General features: G+C 48.7%; 4 protein-coding genes across 31 annotated transcripts; all 4 read right to left on the bottom strand.

The window, feature by feature from the left end:
- Positions 1-30: 30 nt before the first annotated feature.
- On the bottom strand, positions 31-2663 carry PPTG_02599 (hypothetical protein). The gene has a single exon (XM_008893773.1). The coding sequence runs from the start codon at positions 2609-2611 to the stop codon at positions 164-166; it is 2448 nt and encodes an 815-aa protein (XP_008892021.1). The 5' UTR covers positions 2612-2663; the 3' UTR covers positions 31-163.
- A 1091-nt stretch (positions 2664-3754) lies between these two features.
- On the bottom strand, positions 3755-4300 carry PPTG_02598 (hypothetical protein; the record flags this gene model as incomplete). Its single annotated transcript, XM_008893772.1, has 1 exon — positions 3755-4300. One exon carries the CDS (start codon positions 4298-4300, stop codon positions 3755-3757), a length of 546 nt encoding a protein of 181 aa, XP_008892020.1.
- Positions 4301-5706: 1406 nt separating this feature from the next.
- PPTG_02597 (hypothetical protein) lies at positions 5707-9151 on the bottom strand. Its single transcript, XM_008893771.1, has 3 exons — positions 8991-9151; positions 6546-8922; positions 5707-6467 (listed from the first exon to the last, which is right to left on the bottom strand). Exons 1-3 carry the CDS (start codon positions 9028-9030, stop codon positions 6308-6310), a joined length of 2577 nt encoding a protein of 858 aa, XP_008892019.1. The 5' UTR covers positions 9031-9151; the 3' UTR covers positions 5707-6307.
- Positions 9152-9289: 138 nt separating this feature from the next.
- On the bottom strand, positions 9290-22366 carry PPTG_02596 (hypothetical protein). Of its 28 annotated transcripts, none has more exons than XM_008893768.1 (13): positions 21923-22366; positions 21508-21860; positions 21264-21441; positions 20840-21193; positions 20528-20758; positions 20159-20458; positions 19994-20089; positions 17637-19922; positions 14104-17572; positions 11616-14035; positions 11412-11557; positions 10941-11344; positions 9290-10862 (listed from the first exon to the last, which is right to left on the bottom strand). In XM_008893768.1, exons 1-13 carry the CDS (start codon positions 22328-22330, stop codon positions 9508-9510), a joined length of 12000 nt encoding a protein of 3999 aa, XP_008892016.1. In that variant the 5' UTR covers positions 22331-22366; the 3' UTR covers positions 9290-9507. The 28 variants fall into 28 exon arrangements, with proteins under 28 accessions (XP_008892016.1, XP_008892018.1, XP_008891992.1 ...); XM_008893770.1 differs by having other exon boundaries at positions 21508-21832; XM_008893744.1 differs by having other exon boundaries at positions 21508-22366.
- Between the last annotated feature and the right edge of the window lie 134 nt (positions 22367-22500).

Here is a 22500-nt window from a genome sequence, read left to right as displayed (position 1 = left end):
CGTACGAAGTAGTCTAAAGCAGAGTGTTTGGGTGTTTTCAAGGATAATTCAACTTGGTTGGCGTTTCCATTGTGTTTTTGCATCCATCACCATGCATGATCCAGTGTGGTTTACTATGGAATAGTGCTGAGGCAAATGCCAATGTTTCATTGTTTCGTTGATTTTACAGGATCCGTTCAAGGTCTACAGGCTTGAACACACCCTTGGACTCCTCCAAGAACACTACACCTTGCTCTATGATAATCTGGTGTTTTCCGAACATGTAGACTTGCTGTCCGTCGTGGAAACCCTTCGGCATGAAAGTCAAATTGTGACTTATTGCCATGTTTTCAATGACATCCTTCAGGCTGACGCTGCGCGAAGACGTATTCCGCGGCGACTTTCTCTCCTCTCGAACCGGCGAGTCTTTCAGCTCTTCATCTCGTGCCAATGCCAATGCATCTTGGTAGTTCATGGCGGCATTTCCGTTCAGCTCCGGCACTGGCGGTCTGTTCTCAGTCGGAGCGCCAACCGACTCAGTTGCGACCTGAAGAAACACGAGAGCTCCGTGGTAATGGACCAACAATCGTTCGTTTGTGGCTAATTTGTTCTTCTCGAAAAACAGCTTCCACCCGCAATACCATTTTTCGAGCTCGATCAGATTGGGTGAGCCGCTGACCCATTTGCGGAGAACCTTGAGCCACTTTGGAAAGAACTCGCCTTCCAAAAGTGCAATGAATTGGCGGTTAGGAAGATGATCTTTCCAAGCCAAAACCCACGTCAACGACTCCAGCGATTGATTCTCCGGGTTGATCTCAAACTCGCGGTGTAAACATCGGATCAGTTTCCGTACAATATGTCGATGCGTGAACTTGCCATACTCACGCTCACCCCAGAGTTCTCTCCACGGAGACAACACAGCAAGGACTGAGAGGTCTGAGGGGTGCCACTGATTCAATGCACCTGCAAGGGCTAACCGAATCTCAGGATAAAGAGACTTCATCTCAGCACCGACATAAGGTAACCAAGGGAGTAACCACTCGTGAATAGGAATGGTATCTGATCGAGGGTCCCAGCGATGGCACTCTTTCTTCAGTCGAGCAAGCACCAACTGATGCAGAAATGCCTCCTCGAACTCACTCGGAAGCTGCGGTCTAAACTTCAGGAACATGTCAACACAAGCAGCTGGAGCGGACTTTGCTTGCCACTCTACGTTCACACACTGCACCATGGCAGGCCATAACGTATCTTCCAGAATGAAATTGTAAAGATCGTCGCCTTCGGCCACAGTCTTCTCGCGGATAACGGGAAGCACACTGCTGGATTCGGGCGCGTCCTTTACCGCTCTATTGCTGGGCAACTCGGTCAAAAATGCTTGAATCAACTGGAATTGAAGCACGACACGATCGCTTGACGCTTGGTCTAGTAGATCTGACTCTGTCAACAAGGCCCGAAGCGGAGGCATACAGATAGTCGGGATCAGTTGCTGAAGCTTGTGCGCATCGAACTCTAACGGGAAACTCCGACGTACAGTGCGCAGATGTGATACAATGGGCTCCACTGATTGCATCTCAAGAGCTTGCTCCCGCAGACTATCCATTACTTTCATTTGCGCCACCATAGCTTGCATGCGTTGCAGTCGCACGTCGTCCACATCCAGCTGTGCCTTGATCATCTTGGCTTCTTTCTTCATTCCAGCAAGACTCTCCTTGTTAGTGTCCATTTTTTGAGTCAAGTCGTAAATTTTGCCTTGGGCGAGATTCACCACCATCCGAACGTTGTAAATCAACTCGTCGCCGAGTTTTGGCTTCGCGGCTTCCACGCGCTGCGGATCCACATCATACACAGCCGTCACGTCGGACAGCACGCGTACAGACGGCCCTCGCATATCCAGGATGGTGTTGTTTCTCTTGTGCTTTTTCATGTCATGCGCTTCCTGCGTCAAGTCCGCCGCTCGTTTGTGTTTCGTGCGACCTGCCACCATTTTCCTCTTTCTCCACAACGAGTCATCTTCTACGACACCTGCAGCCTGTTCCCCTGTGCCCTCATCTTCCACACTTTCTCCTTTCAGTTCTTTTTGCAACTTTCTGTTCTGCTTGAGGTTGCTGGCCTCCACGAAGTCTCCGTAGCCCATTCCCATCTGGGCTGGTCGCTTCTTGACCTCAATAGTGGCCGATACACCGTCCTCTTTCTTGCCCAGACGACCCTTGAAGCCCATTTTGGCCAGCATTTTAGTACCGAATCCTGTTGTGTGCTTCTCCCAAGCATAAGTCTTGGTCTTGGTAGGTCTGGAGGCGACTGCATCCTTTTTCTCAGCTCCAAGACTGGGTCGGAAACCCAGACCTAGCATTAAATTAGACCCGAATCCCAGACCTGACGCTGTGCCGGACTCGAATCCACGGCCAGAGTCTTGTGGCACCTCGTCCGCGTCTTGGGTGGACTCTGTGGTGTCCATCTCTTGACGCCTTCTCCTGGCCGCTGCCTGCATCGGATTCGACTCGATAGTGCTATCACCTGTAGAGGAAACATCATCTGTGCTTTGCAGGATGTGGTCTTGCGCCTTCTCGCGCGCTTCCTTGCGGAACATACGCGCGAAGTCAGCGTTGCTCATACCTCCACTGGAGGAAGCCATTATTGCGAATGAACTTGAGAAGATTGTGTGCGAATTGTGTTTGTTGGCTTATCCCTAAACTGTTTCAAATAGGGATTTCAAAAAAGTCCCTATTTGAAACAACACAGAATCGAATGCGTGATTTAAAAAAAAAAAAAGGCATTCGTTGCTGCACCGAACTGGAAAATTCCCAGTGGGAATCTACGAAAATGTGTCTTTTTTTTTAATCACGTAATGGAGATCCGTTCTCATCAAACAGGAAACTCATCACAGTGAGCAAAGTGAATCAAAAATCGGCTTACTGACGCTGAACTGCCGGTGGGTAGAATACTCAATGAGTAGGAGTTGTGGACGACTGTGGCAGCTTGAGCATCATACTGATGCTGAGCTACGTTCCATGGTTTGAATTAGATGCAGTATGCCGCAATCTTTCGTCGCCAGGCTACGTCGAACAAATATTTCGTAACGCAGTCATTGTTTATAATTTGGCCATAGCCGTCGAAAATCAGCATTAATGTATACTGTAAGTAGTTTGGAGCAGTCGGGAAATTGGAGTGGTTTCTGGTCGTAACTTTATAATGTATTCATCGCTATTTCCCCGAAATAAAGGGCCTAGATCTATTGGTTATTATCCGTCATTTATGCAAGTCCAATACTACTTTAGGACTTCTATCGGACAAACTAACCGCAACTTATCCAGAAATTCGCTTCCACAGCAAACAATTTGTCGGCAACATTATCGCCTGTGTCTTTACTGGATTCTTTCACGTTGTGTCTGGTGATACTCCAGTAACAGCTCCATATATACTGTTTCAACAACTAAAGTTCGCATAATATGCGATCTTTCTGTCAATAGTTTTATCGTATTGATGTATATAATGTATATATTATATACATCAGTACGGTAGAACTATTGACTTCGCTGCAATGTAAACGAGCTAAACTAAAAGAGATAATCAGCGAAGCCTGTATCAGTTACTTCGACCGGAAATCTGTCGAAAGAAAATTCTATGGGTATTGGTCGTTTCAATACATCAATAAAGTGGATATATCCACTGTATTTTCAGTTTGAACTACATACAGATACATCACCGCGCTAGCAGTGCAAATCTCAACCAAATATTTATCGTGTGTCACTGACTAATAGTCAGAGCGCTGCAGTTTTTACTGGTCCAAAGTGTTGGCATCCTTCTTCGGTCCCTTGCACATCTCTGCCTTCCTGTGGCACTCGCTGGGAAAGGTGTTACCGTACTCATCGGTGACGGGGTCGTACACATCTGGGCAAGCATCAGGACAGGAGAAACCAAGAGACTCTTCGTCAGACGACGAACTGCTCGTACCAGAACCGTCAGACAAATTCAGCATATCATTCTGAAGAAAATAGCCTTTGTTCTTCTTCTGCGCAGATTTATCGCCAGCATCGTCGTTGAGAGGGGAAGCATCGAACGTTTTGCCCTTCTTCTCCCTGCAATTGACCGCGAGCTTCATGCACTCATTCGGGTACGTGACTCCGTTCTCGTCTGTCACCGGCTTCATCACCTGAAGGCATTTAAAGTCGCAGGTCGTATCGAGTTCGTCTGATTCCGACGAATCAACAGAAGCCGAATTTGGTACAGACTCGGTGCGCAAAGCCTGCTGCATGGATGAGTTTCCAGCGTGTACGACGGCGGTAGCGATGACCGCGAGGACAAGGCCGGCAGTAAACTTCATCTCAATTTGGATTGAAAGACGAAGGGAATGCTTGCCAGTTCGAAAATTAAACAATGGCCGCATGCCAATTACCGATAAGGCTCAGCTCATGGATGCTGTGATCCTCGTACAGCATTTGTAGCCGGATTTGTAATTATTTCGTTTCTGCTGTTCGAAGATCAGGATGGACGCTGTCGTCTATCGAAGTTGTATAAGAGAACTGCGAGCAACAATTTCCTATTACTTCGAAGTAGTACAGTTTTAGTTCCATCATCAAATACCAGATTTGGTCTCAACAGAATTCTTATGTTTATGAAAAACAGTTTGACAACACAGGTCTACGAGATAATGCGCCTACGTGGGCGTGTGCGGCCAAAATGATGATTTCGTATTTGAACTGATAGCATTATAGTTAGCCCTCGGGGATAGACGCAACTCACAATATCAAAGCCCCAGGTTTAGTGTACACTCGAGCATATTTTTTTCGTTGTCGTACCGCCGATACGCTTGAGCATGCTGCGCTCAAACCCCTTCCGCATTTTGAAGACATTAGATTTCTTAGATTTTAAATATTTTATATAAGAGTTTTCTATCAAATATCAAAATCAAGCAAAACACAAAGATGTATTTCATTTCTGCAACGCAAGCAATGTTGATGAGCTGAAATGTGCCATATGATGATCAGCAATAGAAATGCTCACTATTTAATAAGCTTATTCTCACGAACATATTACTGAGCAGTTCTGTTAATATAGGTACAATACAAAGTTTGTTACACATAACGTATCGAGTGTTGACGGCACGTCCCTGGAACCTCCTTTACATGTACACAGCCCTCGCTTAAATTTAAGAAGTTGCTTTTTAAAATAGCGACCTCTCGGCTGATAATAATAAAAAACGAAATAAAATTGAGGCGGAGCTATGCTAAAAAAAAAACTTTAAGAAAAAAAACGAAATAAATCGAAGTGGAGCTATGCGCAAAAAAAAATCGAAGTACTATAGTATGGTAGTACGTGTACTTAAAACACGATTGACTACTGGGTCTACGAGGTATTTCGCCCTGGGGCGGGATATCAACTCCACTTCTTTTTTTTCTTCTGAAAGCCTCTAATACAGTGCTGCTACAAACTATAGCCGCACCTTCGAATTTCGATGTAGGTGACGCAATTCTTAAGCCAAGCAGCTGCTGTTTTGCCTGAGATTTTAATCATAAAAGCAAATATAAACAACAAGAGCGTTTCTGAAATGGAATGATATTGCAGACACAATCGAAAAAATAGGTTAGGAAAGTGTTCTAAACTATATTCGCACTTTATTTATCATAAAATGTTTGTAGGCCGAAAACAGGTTTACCGTTACGAAATATAATCCTAATGAATACTACTAGTAGTATATTATTAATATAAGACGATGGATTTTGTTTTTTTGGCCAATTAATTTTAATAAAGGTGGATGAAATCGAAGACTGTAAATGGGAAAAAATCGGCAAGGCAGTCAAGCAGGCCAGCTACGTCATGCAGCTGGGTCTGTCGTCCCGTCCTCACGATAGTATTCTATGAATAAGAAAACTAAGTTTCCTACTGACTGACACGCGAGCGCTTGGTGAACAATCTGCCTTGCACCTGTCCTCCCAGTCGGGGAGAACAAGCACACAGATGCCCACGTAGGCACCCAACAAGCCATTCTGTCGAGTGCACTGTACCCGCTGTCTCCAGCCAGCTAAACACTCCCGATAAATAAGTATCAGTATGCCACACGAAGCATTCCTACCATGCAGGAAAACCGACGTGCACGTCAGACCAGCAAACTACCCATCATTCCCCACTCGCTTTTGCAGTTGCAGAAGGCAACCAGCAAAAAGCAAGTCGAGACGACAAGAAATTCGCTGCCAACTTACAGTAGCCTGCAGGTCCACTGAAGCTTGGCTCGCACACAACTCAGTTCCACCATCCACTCGCTTCTCTGTTCGCAGAAGGCAAACAGCTAAGACGAGTAGGAGAAAAACCGAAAGCCGATGTCCACTAAAGCTTAGTTCGCCTGGAGATCCATGATCACCTTCTGCGTCCACGCCGCCAACTGCTGCGCCTGAGGGTTCTGTGCGTTGTTAGCGCACTCCGTCACGAGCTGAACCACAAACTGCTGGTGGAACAGCGTCTCCACAGCCTTGCCCATCGCCTGGCCCATGTCGCTTCACATACGTATAACACAACAGGTGTAACATGTTAATAAACCACCAGAGAGCAATAGCCAGCAGATGTTTACATACCCAATAAGGCCCACCGCGCCAGTCGTCACCGCGTCCGATCGCGTCGAGAGGTCGTTCGCCAGCGTAGCCAGGAAAGCTCCAATCTGCGGCGCGCACTCCAGCAGCATAGAAGCCTTGTTGGCCGCGCCAAGGCCCTGAACAATACCCGTCAGCGCCTCCAGCACGCTCTCGCGCAGCTGGTTCATGTACTCCACCACTTCTTCGTCGTCCGTCGCAATAGATCCACACGCACCAGCCGCCTGTAGAATCATCTGCAGCGAAGACACCGCGTAGCGCTCGTACTCGCCCTCAATAGCAAGCGCAATATCACCGAAGCATGACAGAACCGGCGGCTTCACCGAGCGGTTTAGCATCGGGTTCTTCAGAATCTCAATCAGGGCAGCCACAATTTCATCACACAGCGGCATGATCTTGCTCTCCAGAGCACGGCAAAGATCGCCGACGACGCCCACCGCAACACTGCAAACCATGTACTCCTCGCTGTTCTTCAGACCCATCAGCACGACCGGGCCAAAGTACTGCATATACACCTCGAACTTGGGGCCAACAACGTTAGCCAAGGCACCAGCAGCCATAAACGCCTCTTCGGCAGCAGCAGCATTGCGAGTAGAGAACACCTGCAGCAGGGCCTGCATGATACGGTCCGCCAGCGGCTCAATGTCAGTGTTCAACTTCTGGATGGCAGCAATCAGGACGCCACACAGCAGTGCCTGCAGACCAGCCTGGTCGTCGTGGAGGCTGTTCGGGTTCTCGATCAACGCCTTAATGCTCTGCTCCAGGCGCTCCAGCACCACAGGCAGACGAAGCATAATGTGCTCATTCACCTCGTCAGCACCAGCCTGCACCAGCACGTTCAGAGCCTCGTACGCAGATCCGCGCAGGTTACTCTCCGTGGCGTTCGGGCGGTTACTGGTCTCAAGCAGCTTGTCGAACAGCGTTTTGAAGTACGGGGTCAGCATGTGTGCAGCAGCCTCCGACTCCTCAAAAGCCTTGACGATGTTGTGGATAGCGTAGCAAACGTTGTGCGAAACACGTGGCTCCTGATCCAGACCTTCAAGCAGTAGCTGCATGAGACCAGGCAGCATCTCGCCGCTGATGCAGCCGCAGTGCAGCTCACAGATACGGCCAAGCGTCCAGGCCGTCGTGTCACGCACCAGAATGTTGTCAAACTTCATGCAGCCCATGAGGAATCCCAGCGCCTGGCGCACAAGCGGAGCGATCTTAGCCGAGTCTGGGCCATCCAGAATTGAGCCAAACGCCATGATAGCAGCCTCCTTGGGGCGCCACTCGTTGCTCTCGATATTCTGCGTGATGAAAGCCATGGTGAGGTCCACACAGGCATCACCAACCACCTGAGCCACCAGGGCCAGACATGTAGCGGCAGCCATCGACAAGTTCCACGAGTCCTCATCCTGATCGTCTTCCTGTTTCTTCAGCGTCTCAGTCAGGAGAGGGATGAGCGTGTTCAACACAGTCTGCACGTAGTAATTGCACGGGATGTAGTCGGTGCGGTTCTCCAGCTGCGCGTAGTTCATCTCCTCGATCAGATCCAGCTCTACGTCGCACATAGACGACCAGAACTCGAGCGACTGCAGGCCCACCTCGTCCTGGTCGCTCGTAATGGCGTTGAATGTCAGCTTGCACAACGTCTCCATGTACTCGGCCAGGTACTCGTAGTACATCGTAGCGATGGCAGCAATGCACTCGTAAGCCACCACGCGAGTACGTAGGTCCGGGGACTGTGTGGCCTCGCAGATCTTCTGCATGAGGTGGTCGCGCTCCTGTTTCCGCTTAAAGTTCTCACTAACGAACTCCAGACTGTTGCGCAGGGCCGTCACGGCAGCGAGACGGATGGCCGGCGGGCGGTCGGCCCGGATACCGTCCACGATGGCTGTGAGGATGCGGTTCGTGTCCTGTTCATCGATGGCACCTTCCTCCAGCTCGTCACAGAGGTAGCCCAAGCATTCAAGCGTGGCGTGGATGCAGCCTTCGCTACCGCTCGTCACGTTCTGCAGTAGGGACTCCAGCAGAGTCGGCCACTCTTTCTGTGGCAGCTCGATGCTACCGATCTTAGCCACCAACTGGGCGCTCGTGTGGCGAGCCACGGGGTCGCTAGACTGTAGCACGCCAAGAGAACCGTCCTTGATCTGGGTACGGAGGGCCGCGTCCATGGCCATCCAGGCGTTGATCTTCTGCTGCTGTAGAGCGTCGTCCTTGGCGTCCAGCACGTTCTTGAGGTACAGGCCGGCGGCTTGGCGGCCCACCACGGCGAACTCCTCCGAGGCCAGAGCCTGCACGAGCGTCACCATGAACTGGCCCATCTGCTGTTGCAGCGCATTGTTCAGGAACTCCTCCGCCTGCTTGCGTAGCTGCAGATCTGGTTATAAGATACTGTTAGTTAAACAAACCATCAACACAGCTATGGAGACTTGGGGATGGACGTACCGGGGCTCTGAGTGTTGAGGAGAGCGGCCGAGATGTCCATGGGTGTCTAGATGTGTTGGGGGAGGTCGCGAGAAGAAGAGAGGGATGCAGGGGATACGCACGCCGAGAAGACCACAGGGGGGCGGAACGGGGAATGGTGGGGAAAAGGCGGCGGTTTGGCGCCCTTCTGCGATTGGCTGGTTTGTTTGTGGAAAACGGGTCGGGTTAGCAAGAGAATTTTGGTTTGCTTACTAATTCCAAGAAGTCTGGCTGTAAACGGGTCGGGTTTGCTTATTTGTGGTAGGACCGGTGCTTGTTTTCTGACCAATCATAGGCGGAGGAGAATCTTATTTGTGGTGAGCTGGTTATAACGGACGGAGGACATCTTATCAACCAAATGCATTGATGTGTGCATGGAGCACACTACAGCTAATAATGCCGTATGCCCCGCTTACTCACTATATTACTTCGAGCTCAAGCAGCAACCTGCACACGTGCTGTATGATGCGAAGCTGAAGTTTTACACAAAGTTGAAGTCTTAGAGCCACGGCATCCATCCTTGGAATGTGCGACCAAGCAAATCCGGAGCTGTAGCCATTGCCAGCAGCTCCTGAGCTTGCGTCAACGAGCTCAACTCCACCATTTCATCAGCGCCGTCCTCGCCGATGTTCGCCGTATCAACCAGTACATGGAACTTACTGAGGTGTGGCTTCAGATGGGGATTCTGGGCCAACTCCTCTTTCAGCAGCAACGCAGGTGATACGCCCTCCAGCTTCCTTCGTGCGATGGTAATCTTGACATCAGGTAGCCACGCAGTGGTTTCATTACCTCCTGCTGGAGACGTAGTCTTTCGGGGCTCCTCCACGTCCTCCATCTCTACATCACTATCCTGTAAAGTAGACTGATCATCGCCTTTAGATTCAAACAAAGCTTTCTGGCGCGTTGTAGTAGATTGCTGCCAATCCAGTAGTGGTTCGTGCAAGAACACGTTCATCACACTTTCCACCACTTGTCGCTTCGATCGCAACGCGTCAAATACCGCTTGCATCTCCTGCGCGAGAAGATTGGCACCGTCATAGGGCTGGAATACGAAGTCCATTTGTCTTGTGTACCGGAAAGGGATCAGTTCGGGGACGGGAAGAACACTGGCACCAGAGCCGAAACTCACTCCAAAGTCGATACCAATGACACGACCACTGGCGAGATCTAAGAGGAAGTTGTCCAGATGACGATCTCCGATACCCAGAACGTACGAGCAGGCACTGAATACAGCTACTGACTTCAGAAATTGGTCTCGAACTAGCAGGAACGCCTCAAAGTTTGAGCCCAATCCAAGTAGTTGACGTCGTAATAAATCTGCTGGTATCATCGCTTGGACTTTTGCGAACTGATCCACCACATCTTTCGATCGAGGAGCGACTACCTTGGCACTAAAGCTCGCACCGCGCTGCTTCAGGAGAAATGACTCGTAAGTCTTTGCTGCCGTTGTATTAAACAGCTCCAGTTTCTGTCTCTTGTTGCTTTTGAGATCGACGCAGCGTTCGTCGATCTGCAGCTGCGCCTCAATAACTGCTTTCAGTGTTGTGGTACCACCAACCCACTCAAGTAGACCGATTTCCTGCGTCATCGGGATCACGTCATATGTAGTGAGGGAAAGCCTCTGATCGCAGCATCGCGGGTCAGCTTCGAGGATTTGGTTCATGACTCCAAAGAGCTGTTCTATGCGTTGGTCAAGGCGCAAGTCTTCACCGCCCTTTACAAGGAACGTATAGTCCTTCTCATCACTGCAATGCATAGTCAGTCTTTTCGGTAGCTGCTTCGATGCAAGCACTCCAAGCATTGAATCGAAACTTAAGATTCGAATGTGAGTAGACGGATCTGGAGGACGCCAATCTGTAACATACCAATATACGGGTGTACACAATGAGACAGGTGTCAATGTTGATAAAGCAAAATATGCATGCAACTTACATGACGTGTACTGCCCTGGGAGTTCTAATATGCAGCTCGAATGGTCAAATTCCTCAAGCCATTCTGCAAAGTCTCCCAGGTGCGCCTTCATGTCCTTGGTGATACCATATCTACCAGGCGTGACGCCAAAATGATTCATGATCCACTCGCGGGCTGTGTTGACAGTTTTTGCCGTCATCTTTGAGCCGTCCTTGCCCATTATTTTCTCCACATCCCGTTTAGCTTTTCGGCTCCAGTCGCGATTGTATCGGCCAATCTGAGTACCGAGTAGTGGATGATCAGGAGAGAAACAGTCCTTCCATATATGCTCCACCTTTTGGCGTGCATCCGACATTCGATTATCTTCTATCAGCTTTGCGATCTCTCGTAGCCCCTCCTTCAGACGAAGTTCTGGGTGGTGAATCCTGTTCAATTTTCAAGCAACATACGTTAGCAATGTTCAGCCCACAATGATCAAAAACCAGAACCTACAATCTCAAGGCGGTGACAAATTTTTCCATCACCGTATTCGATAGCAACACCTCTAGACGATGCAAATCGACTTTAAACTTGCCCAGCGAAGATCTGCACGTGACCATGAAATCATAGAAGAGCGCTACCGGGTATTTTTCGGCCATCTAAAATGCAAAACGATGGTTAAAAAGGACAAAAAGGCAAAAACACTCCGCAACAAACCTTTTCCAGAATCGCGACAATGGTTTTCCCAATTGGCCCATTTAGCAATGCCATAAGCTGGGCCGACCACTGCAGGCACGTCCACAACGGGACGTTTGTGAGAACGCATTGTTCAAACTCTGCCACAATATCCGGATAAGACGCAATCACATCGCATAACTGGGGGAAGTAGTTGGCGCATTCACGGTCTCCAGCAGCCATTCCTCCCAGCACATTCTCTGCCAACAGCTTTGTCAGTGCTTTACGATCGGTGAGCTTGGCGAGCTTCTCCATTTTTCGCTTGAAAAACAAATCGTTCAAAAACTCGATGAAGGTTAAGCGGCATCTCAAGAACGCAGAAGAAGCGCCATCTTCCATCTCTTTCCGCGAAACTGCGTCAATGCGCTTGCAAGAAACCTTAAACATATCCAGTGAACGTGAGAGATACTCTTCTTTTAGGTTGTCATCGACGTCATTGACAGCATAAAATCCAGCAGCACTCGCGAACGTCTTCGCTTCCAGATAACCCATCGCCACTTTATCGCTTGCCCCTGCTGTCTCCATCATGTTCATGATTTCCACATTATCGAACATCTTTGTGGCTGTCTCATAGTATCGCGTGATGAGCTTGATCGAGCTCGAGTTAGAGCCGCTCTTGTCCGATTGGTGTTCTTGACGATCAACCAACTTGAGCACGTGTGATACAAATACTTCCACCATCTGCACACTCAGTTTGGGAAGCTGGTGAGTGTTGCACAGCTCGCGGTAGTTTTTCAGCATCTTAGACGCCAAGGCCAAAATATTGCACGATATTGCCGCGTTCGCATACTGCAGCATAGTATTGCTCTTGCCCCCAAGAACAGCCAACCCTATCTCATCCGAATACAGCCTTTGGTCACGTGCATAGTTCAGCATAAAGCCGGCGACGGTGTTCTGTACCATGGAGTGTTGAGACCACAGAACCATGCCCTCCTCACCTGTTGAAGGAGGAGATCTTCTCCATGCATCCATGAAAGCTGTAACGCTCTGGTGCCCCATCTTGCCAATATCAGAATAATCGCGTCCGAAGCGGGATAACACTTCGTCAATCTCCACCATCGACGACAGCGACTGTAATAACTGCATGCGGGAGGTCGATGCCATAGGACTCGTCTGTCTCCACATTTTCAGAAAATTCGTGTAGAAGGTTTCCACACAGACACGCGCTTGATTCTTGTCACTCGATGACAGGTAGGTCAAGCACATCTCAACCGGAAACCTCGATTGAACAAGCTCCATCTTTGCCGAGTCACGCATTGCGCCTTCAATAAAACTCCGAAGACTTGCCAGGTCGCTGTTCGTTTGTTTAGCCTCTACAAGTCCCAGACACGAGCGCAAGTAGTGACCGACACCTTGCTCCAGATATGGGGGCCGCTGCTTCCACAGGAAGTCACTGTCCGTCTGAGTTGCATCAGTAAGCTCATTCTTCAGCGTGTCCCAATTGTTTAACGTCTCCAAACAATTACGCCGTTGCCAACGACATCGCGTAGCATCAGTCTCAGTGGCAAAAGAATTATCGCCATCCAGGATTTCCATTTGCGAGTCCAGTATGCTTTCAGCCTTTTTATATGATGCTATAGCGAGCGGGAGGTCTCCAGATAGCTGTGCTTGGAGCGCTAGTTTGGATTCGGCAGTTGTACTGCATGCCATTGATAGTGCTATCAGGAGATTCCGTTTGTGCATTGTGCTCAGCAGTTTGTGCAGCAGGTCCCAACAATTTGTCACAAGTTCGTTTGACGCCAAGTTCAGGTCCCTGGTCTTGCCTTGGATTTCATGAAGCAACTGCTCTTCAAGCGTCAATTCACTGATATGATACTTCCCACTCGATAAACCAGCTTCGCCAACCGTTTTGGGTCGAACGGGAAGCATTTCACAAAGCCGCGGGTTTCTGACAATACTAGCAAAGTAAGCTGATACAATACAGCCAACGTACACGGACGACGATTGCGAAAGTGTCAATGTCTCCTCGAGCCTCTCCGTCAGCTCGTGTGTGATTCCACTTTTTTCAAACTGTGGACTTGCCACAATCGATGAAAACAACGCGCCAAACACCAGGCTTGACGTCTCGATGGAAGTCTCGCAGAGGGCCATAATAGGATCCACGATATCCTGCTGTGTGATTTGAATGTCAGGGAACTCACCAACTCGATACGTCCTCTTCATCGACACGTGTCCCTGGCGTTGCTTTCGCTCTCGGGTTTTCTGCGCCTCTTCTTTCTTCTTCAGCAGAGCGTACTGGTCTTGGAAAAATCGTTTTGAGGCTTTCTTGTCGTAACTAGACGGATCTTTCACAGCGGAATTAACTGCAGCAGCTCGTCGCTTAAAAAAGCGATTTCGTCCTGGTCGCTGCTGTACAACATCCGATTCGCCAAAAGACTGGCTGTAGCTTGCCCCAATAGATGCTGCATTTTATGAAACAGGAATTGGCATTAATACAAATAAAATTACTTCTCAGAACGGAAAACAGTACCTGGTTTGGAGAGAAACAACTGCGACTGTATCGTGCTGCCAAGAGAACCATCAGCTTGCGATGCGGTGTACGTTAGACTGGTAGATTGCTGGGTAAACTCAGGACGAGCGCTGAACAAATCAGCTTCCACAGAAAACAGCGGCGCCATTGACTGCGTTTTCGCTTCCCAACTCGCGTCAATAGGTGTCTCTGCGTACTCTCCACTGCCCAATGCACTTGTAAACAGAGGTCGTTCAAACTCACTGCTCTCCTTAGACATCCCGACCAGTAAATTGGTAGCATACAGTATCCACTTTTCGTCAAACTCCGAGGAGTACAAAGAACCAAAGATCGAAAGCAGTCGATCACTACAGGAATTCACGATAGCTGCTGAGGTATTCCAGTATTCAAACGCCTCCTTTCTGCGTTGGTCATCTGAATCGCACAATCCATGGAGTAGAGAGACTCGCACTCTAGACTTCACCTGATCCGACAGATCTTTCTCATAAAGCTTCTTGCCCACGGTAAATAGGAGTCTTCGATATTCCGAAAGATCATGCCCTTCATAACACTTGAGCGTGCCAATACCGCCTTCGGATGTATTTGCTATCAGTCGTTCCAACTCTGACAAATTCAAATGATCCAGAAGACGTGATATAGCTCCAAGAGTACTGAGCTGCACTCCAGCATGCCGGTGGGCAACAAAGCGACCAAGAACAGACTGCGCATGGGTGAATATATCCTTTACGACACTCTCGTTTCCAGCAGCATTGTTCAGGGAGTCAGCTGCTAGCAAAGCCCACGCATCCACTGCAACAGCCTTCGGCAGTACGAACGATAAACGTTGTAGCATAACCGAATCAATGATTTCTGGTTGATGCATCGAAGCATTACGGAGTAATGCCAGAAAACGCCCAAAATTTTCCTCGTTGTACGAACCAATGATCAGGTTTCTCACCTTACACATGAACTCTTCGCCCTCCGAATGACCAGCAGTCTGTAAGTATAGTCCGCCGACTTCAGCGGCTAGAGTGTACAAGGACGTTGTCTTGCTCGTCATAACCAGCAAAATTCCATCTTCAATTGTTTGCCCTCCCTCCTCAACTAGAAGTTCGCTTTCCAGCCCAGTGGTCAGCATCGCACTAACAATTTGGAGGGCAGCAAACTGCTTAGCAGATTTCATCTTTGAATCGTCATCGTCATTGATCATGTAGGTGATCAGTACACCTGCATCGACGCTAGCTGAATCCTTCCATAGAGCAATCAACTCGGTTATGAGCAGCACGTTACTGTTCCGAATCAAATTATTCAGCTCGGGGCAAATCTTGACCAGTTCATTGACAAATCGGCTGGCTGTGTCGCTGAGGGATGACACTGCCACATCTTTCCAAGAATTGAGCACAAGGTTGCAGCAGTCACGCAAGATATAGTTAAACTCAGGAGCCTTTTGTGCCGCGCTTGCGTCAAGAAGCGCTTCCATCACTGCACGCAGCCATGGCGATGAGTACATCGCAAAGACATTCGGGACATTCAGCACCACCTTCGCCACGAACAATCGCACATTTAAGCCCGTTGACGGATCGACAATCACATCGAAAATCTTCTTCATCCAGCCAGGCATTGCCTTTTCACTCCAGCTAGAACCAAAATCCGTTTTCATCTGCACTAGCACTCGCAGCAATGGAATCATGCAGGGGTGTTGATTGAAAGTATCCAGTTCGATCTCAATGTTCTCATAAGTAGAGCCAACCTGGTTAACGTCTAAAGACGCAGTCAATGTGGAGGCTGTTTGCGAATCAGTATCCATACTTAAGCTGCTGGCCGTGAAAAATCGAAGAGCTGCAGATTCATTGCGCTTGGACTTTGCGTTTGTGGTAGCATTCGTGTCCAGTCTTGCTTCAAGAGAAATCGCTGACAAGCTTGACAAGGGTATGGTAGCAAACGTTTCTGTCTCGGCATGCAGCTCATACTCACGCGAGAGATCCAAAATGTTGCTCCAGAGTGCTGGCTGGAACAAGATTTGATCGAAGAACTTTTCTTGTTTTTGCGTCCGAGAAACGGCAGTAAGCAGACAATTGTAAGCTGCACAGCATGCCAAGCGCACGAGATCGTCTACATCCCCGTATGTCTTCGTGACCACCTTACTTGCACACTTGCACACGAGCATCGTAAACTCCCGGCCCTTGCCATTCTTGTGACCCAGAAAAGCTGAGTTGATCTCTGTCCGAATAATCTCGGGGTCTATCAGGCGGTACAAAATCTCCACCAACGAAAACGCCACAAACACGCCAATTCGACTTCCTCCGGAGGAAACCTCAGCTGCAGTTGAGACCAGAGTCGCGAGTAAACTAATAATGGTGGATTTCTTCGTAAGGCTTTCCATCAAATAGAACTGCAACAGTGTTTCCCCTGTCTGACACTCAACCAAGGGCGTAAATACTTCCTCAAGTAGCGTTTTGCGAATCGCAATATCCAGCGTGGGATCCAACAACACATCCAACAGCTCTACCAACTGATGCCGTATCCTTTCACCGCTTGTTGCATGCCCAGTCTGACTGCCAAGCGAAATCGAGAATCGTGCAAGCATTTGCTTGATTTCAGTCCGGAAGAGATGGTTGTCCGCCTCCTTCAGACTCGGGTAAATGATCTTCAGGTACGCTATCGAATTGCTCCGCTCGATAACACCCAGAAGTTCTGAGAACAGCAAGTAGAATACATCAAATTCCTTCGAGCCACGCGCAACATCGACAGAAACGATCGGAAACTCGTCGAAAACAAGCGCAACAAGAGCGTCCAGCATCGCTTTTGAGGCTTGCTCCTCATTAGAAACAAGAAGCGACGTAGGTCCCAGCAAAGCCAACATCCGCAAAACTTCTGCCTTCACCAGATAGCTGCATCCACGCTGTTTGAGCAATTTAATGATGGCATCTTGTATATCAGGGATAGGCCCCATCCTCAGAGCTTCGACGAGGCTTTCCGAACAATGCTGGCACAGCTCCAAAAAGTGCCGAAGCACTTGCAAGGTAGACAGGACGCGTTGTGTGTCGGCTTTAACAGCTTCCAAATTGCTGACAAATTGCTTGACATTTGCCACCAGCGTTTTAGTAAACACATCCCAGTCGGCCGACTTGGACGGGTAGACTTTGAAACTCGTTACTTGGCAGAGAATATCCGCTAATACGTTGACGACGAAGTCATTCTTCAGAGACTGAGACACCAACTCGCTTGCGCACCTATTCCACACTGCCAGTGTAGGCATGAAGTGAATGACGTCACTGTATACCGGTCCATACACCTGTCGATCAGCAGGATTCGCAAATATATCTGTAATCCTCCAGCCACAAGCAGCCGCAGCCTTAAGTGCAGCAATAGCAACAAGGCGGTCGTGAGGTGAGCCGTGCCCATACTCCATCGCTTTGCTTGCTACCATGGCAAACATTTCTACATATTTGTCTGCCACTGGAAAGCTGATGATACCAGCACTTAATACCTGTAAAACAGCATAAAAAAGTTAGCAACATGACGTTTCCTCGTGTGTGGTAAAGATCACATACCTTGCTCCCGAAAAATGACAGTAATCCGATGGTTATTGAATGCTCAACAAAACTTTCGCTGCTGTTCACATTAGCGAGACACAGCTGCAGGTTGGAGAGCATAGAATCTACTGTCTCCTGCATTTGCTGTGCCCAGTCTGGACTTCGTGTGATTACACCAGAGCAGAATTCCTCAATGCCGTCCAACGAATTTGCATCATGTACCTGCGTGTCAGGCAGATGAAGTATTGCCTGGAGAAGCTTCTCAGCTACAGCACCTCGAAACGACTGTGTATCCATATCTGCAACATTGCGTAGCACCACATTACCGGTCTTCATGAATGACATGACACAACAGCATAACGAAGTCAAAACAGAGAGATATGCTCCAGTCCAATGCGATCCCTTCAAAGAGTCCTCCCATGGACCACCGTTTTTTAAGAAAGTCGCAATAGCCCACGAAAGCGTCTGCTGGCAGCTATACTCTTGGGCACTAACGTCAGCAAAATGCTTTCGCTTCATGCTTTCTTGCCGAGATGTTAGCGAGTTCTCAAAAATGTCTTTGGCCTTGTCACCAAGCATCTCCACGCACCAAACGTAGCTCTCAATAGACGCAGATAACTGCTCCATCCACTGAACCGTAATGCTTGTATGAGCGAGAGAGCTCATCGGCACCAGAACAGTAACAACCGATTCACTGCCGTGAGTCGATGCATATTTCTGAATCCACTCCGCGCTCGATTTGCTAATCAGTGTGCTAAAAGACATGAAAAGTTGTTGACACAGACGACGAAACAAGACCTCACGCGCCCCAGTCTGCTGGAACAGCCAAAGTGTCGTTCGCTGTAGAACCGAATCTTCATCAACGTCGCGAGCGCTAGTACTTCCTTTTAAAAAGAGCTGAGGAAAGCGACAGATTCCGCGTTTAATTTTCATCACTGCTTTCGAAATCACATCTCGCGAAATGTCGACTCCACCGATTCTGTTTCGAACATCGTTGTCACACAAACGTAGAGCGTAGAGGAGGTTCTTCAAGCACGGCAAAGCAAACTGTGTCAATATTTGTCCGTCCTCTTCCTTAAACGATCGAAGGAAGTAGCTAATGGACGCTGCTGCTCCACTACGTTGCACAGCTCCCGGGTGGCGACACAGCGAAAAAACTCTCTCAAAAATGTCGTCGGCATTTGCCTGTGCTTTAGAATTCTCAAGGGCCAGCGAGAGAAATACCGCAATACATCGAGCAGACATCGTACGAACGGCAGTCTCTGAGTCCGAGAGGCTCCGCGTGAGTTCATCCAGCATGCTTGAATACTCAAACGGGAACGTATCACTATTTGCAGCCATCCAGCGCAGCAATTGAAAGAGCAGCGGCTCGAATAGCGATCTGCAAATCTTCTCGGGGTCTGTAGCTAACCGCACGATACGCGCAAATACTCCACGCCACGTATCATAAAACTCTGACTTCTTTCCGGCTGCATGTGGGTACGTCGCTGTCTTTCCACACAAATAGCAAACCAAGGCATGGTAGCCTTCACTTGCACTAGCTTTCACACGTCGAACAGAACTGTGAGTTGCCAAATTTCCAAGATGAGACAAAATGGGATCCATCGCCAGCGATATTGATAACTCACTTAGTTGAAGCTCCAACCGGAAGAAAGGCGAAGAAATGCTTCCCATGCTGCCATCAGCGTTGATCAAGGAGGGAGGTTCACTCATTAATAGCGATATCTTGCCGCCACACTTACCCAGAAGCAGTAGTATGCGACGTTGAAGTTGAGCGAGGTCGGATGTTTCATTAGAAGAAGTATTCCTCATGCCTTTTCCACTCAACTTCACCAACGATGATTCTTCATCGCTAAGCGCTTCTTGATCGAGATATGCTGAGAGAAGTGGGATAACTTCGGAGATCACGTCTTCCAGGTCATTTAAACATTGCTTTTGCCACCGCTCCAATGCCGTGACAGCGACAATGGCAGCTGGAAGATAGGATCTGCCAAGTTCCAAGACTGATCTTACAATGCCAATCATGGTGTGAACGGCTATCAATTCGATCGGAGCCGTCAAAACAAACTCAGAGCATGTCAATAGCAGTTCATCCTGGTAAAACCGCGCTTGAGCACAAACTCGTTGGACGAATGTCTTGAAATCATCGCGGAAGCGGGACAGCCGGTCGTCGATAATCGGTGGTGAGTCGAAAAATTTGAGATCATCCATTGCTATAGCCACCACTGTTCCAATTCGGTAAAAGCTTGAAACCAGCGGTAGCTTGGAAGCGGAAGACATAACTCGCTGCATGATCAAGGGTATCTGCGAAAGCAACAAGGTACGCAAAGCGTTAAAGCTTGCACGACTTGATTTTAGATTGCTTACTAACGTACCCACGGACGCAGAAGGGGTCTCAGTACTTGACCGAGGACCCTCTCAACAAATTCTGTCATATTAAGCATGATTGAGTGATCGCGAGGCACCGTAGGCTGTGGTTGAGCATAGAAAGACATGTCATAAAGGCAGCAGGTGAAGCTTCTCAATGCAGCGCAACGTACCAAGTACCCGGTCGCATTCTTCCCGTTGTTTGTTGTCTGCAGATCGAACTGATACGACAGATTGAGCTGACCGATAATGCCAAGAACATGCTTGACTGTAGAGTCGAAGATGATGGTTTGAAGCGACCTCCCAACATCAGAAGGCTCCTTCATCTCAACATCATCGCTGCCAGTTTTCATCGCTACAAGTGTTGGCTCCGCAGCCATTTCCGTGCAACGACCAAGCATGGCTAACCAGAAGCTTTCGTATTCGTATAGAAGGTTTGTCACTAACTCTCCTGTGTCCGGATGATAGATAATCTGTCGTGAAAATCGATCAGTAGTGTCAAAGTCGAGTCATAATAAAGTTTTTAAAAGCGCATGCCTTACCACTTCTGAATCAGTGATGTTTGAAATGCTCAGCATCAGTGTGTGAAGTACAAATCGGTCGACGAGAGGGTCTATCACTGTCCAATTCGATAAAGCAGCAAAGACTGCGGCAATCGACTTGTGTACCACAACTTTTGACTTCCAGAGACACTGGGGATAAGCTGCCATCACATGACACAACATGTCCCCCAAAAATTTGACGTAGCCTTCGTCAAGTGGAACACCGTGGCGCTTTAAACACATCGACATCAAACAGATCACGTTAACTCGCGCACACACACAGATTGGCAATCAACATTCAGACAAACTTACCTCTTGCACAAACTGTCCAATGCATTGTACGTACTGAGAAAAAAGAGGCCACCTCCACGCCGTCACTTTGGTATCCAGCGCCAAGAGGGACTCACCAAACGTTTTCAGTTTGTCTTCAATCTTGCCATAGCCCTTGGCCCCAAGATACACGTAAATCGATGAAGCAAGCCAGCCAAGGCATTGCACTGCAAATGCCGTCATCGACGTGTTAGCGGCCGAATCGCTTACAGTCGGAAGAATTTCTTTCAAAATCTTGTTCAAACACTTCTTGCGCGCGTCATCCTTCGCTTCCACCAAATACTTATTTAACACCTGCAAGATTGCATTCGAGCATGTAAACGCGTGCTCTTTAATCTGGCCGAGTTGTGAAATATCATATTGTCAAATGCTCCAAATAATTGCAAAGTGAAAAAGCTATACGTACCGTTTTGTTCTCACTCTGGCAACAAAACTTCATGTACGAAAACCATAGGTAGCCATTTGGACCGATCTCTTGCTGGAATATCTGCGCGTGTCTTGCTAGAAACGTTTCAGACGAGTTCGTCACCTGGTAACGCGAGAGATTGCCACTGACTGTCGTTGCAAACACCGTGAGCAAGTACCTGCAGCACATAAGTGCACGCGTTAGCCACATAATCGAAAATCCTCTCGTCCAACCAGCAGCTCACGAGTAAATTTTCTTCTGCAAAGCGCCATCCCGCTTGTATCTCTCCACGTCACACTCCAAAAGCCTCGCCAAAGCAAACAAAAGTCCATTAACCATCATCATCTCGGGTGAATTGCTTGAGAATTGTTTCTCCAATTCGTTTTCGATCCAACTTAGCAACGTCGGCACATTCTCGTCCACCTCCTTTGGAAATTTCCCCACTAAGTAGCCAATCACCTCCATCATTTGCCCCTTGGCAGTCTGCGTCGCCTTGGAGAACTTTATATCATAAAACAGCTTCTCCACATAAGCTCGGGGTTCAATATCGTCACTAGTCACGCGCTTGTCTGCGAATTTGAGCACGTTCACCACCACCTGGCGGCAACAACACAAACTCAGTACATCTATTCCCCTCACAATAGTTCTAGTCACCCTACAGTTAACGCATGGCCCTTGACTCGATTGAACGGGTCAGTGCGCGCTGTCTGTTGGCAAGCCTTGTATAAGTCCACCACGTGCTGCTTGGTGAGCGCTCTGTGCGCCCCGTACGCCTTGAGGAAGGCGGCCAGAAGCTCCAGCACGCCTCCTCTGGCTGCTGAGATCTCCCGCTTGCGCGCGTCATCCGCAAAATCAGCACTGGTGCTCAAGAAGCGCAGAAGACTAGGTGGCTCGGCGCTTTGGAACAAAAGAATGGTGCATTGCTGCGCTGAGGCCCGCGAGCGCGTCATAGCGTCTGCCACCTCAGTCTGCAGATGACCAAGCGTCTCTTCCACGCTGTCCACTGCATGCGCGTGCGCGAGGAAGGCGGCCAGTTCCTCGAGCCGCTCGCCCAACTTGGTCGCCATGCTTCAACTGGCGGAAAGGAAATGGGTTGATGGACTTAATAGATGAGGCAGTTTGAGTCGGACAAAGGAATTAATGCATACTTAAAGTAAGTAAAAGTGCAATGTGACAATTTAGCGCTTCAACATCGACGTTGTAAGGGGTTTTGCGTTTTGTTTGATATGTTTTGCGT

The sequence above is a fragment of the Phytophthora parasitica genome, assembly GCF_000247585.1.
Source record: "Phytophthora parasitica INRA-310 unplaced genomic scaffold supercont2.2, whole genome shotgun sequence".
Lineage (NCBI taxonomy): Eukaryota > Oomycota > Peronosporomycetes > Peronosporales > Peronosporaceae > Phytophthora > Phytophthora nicotianae.
The sequence above is the reverse complement of the archived record's forward strand: the minus strand, read 5'-3'. Positions and strand labels throughout refer to the sequence as shown.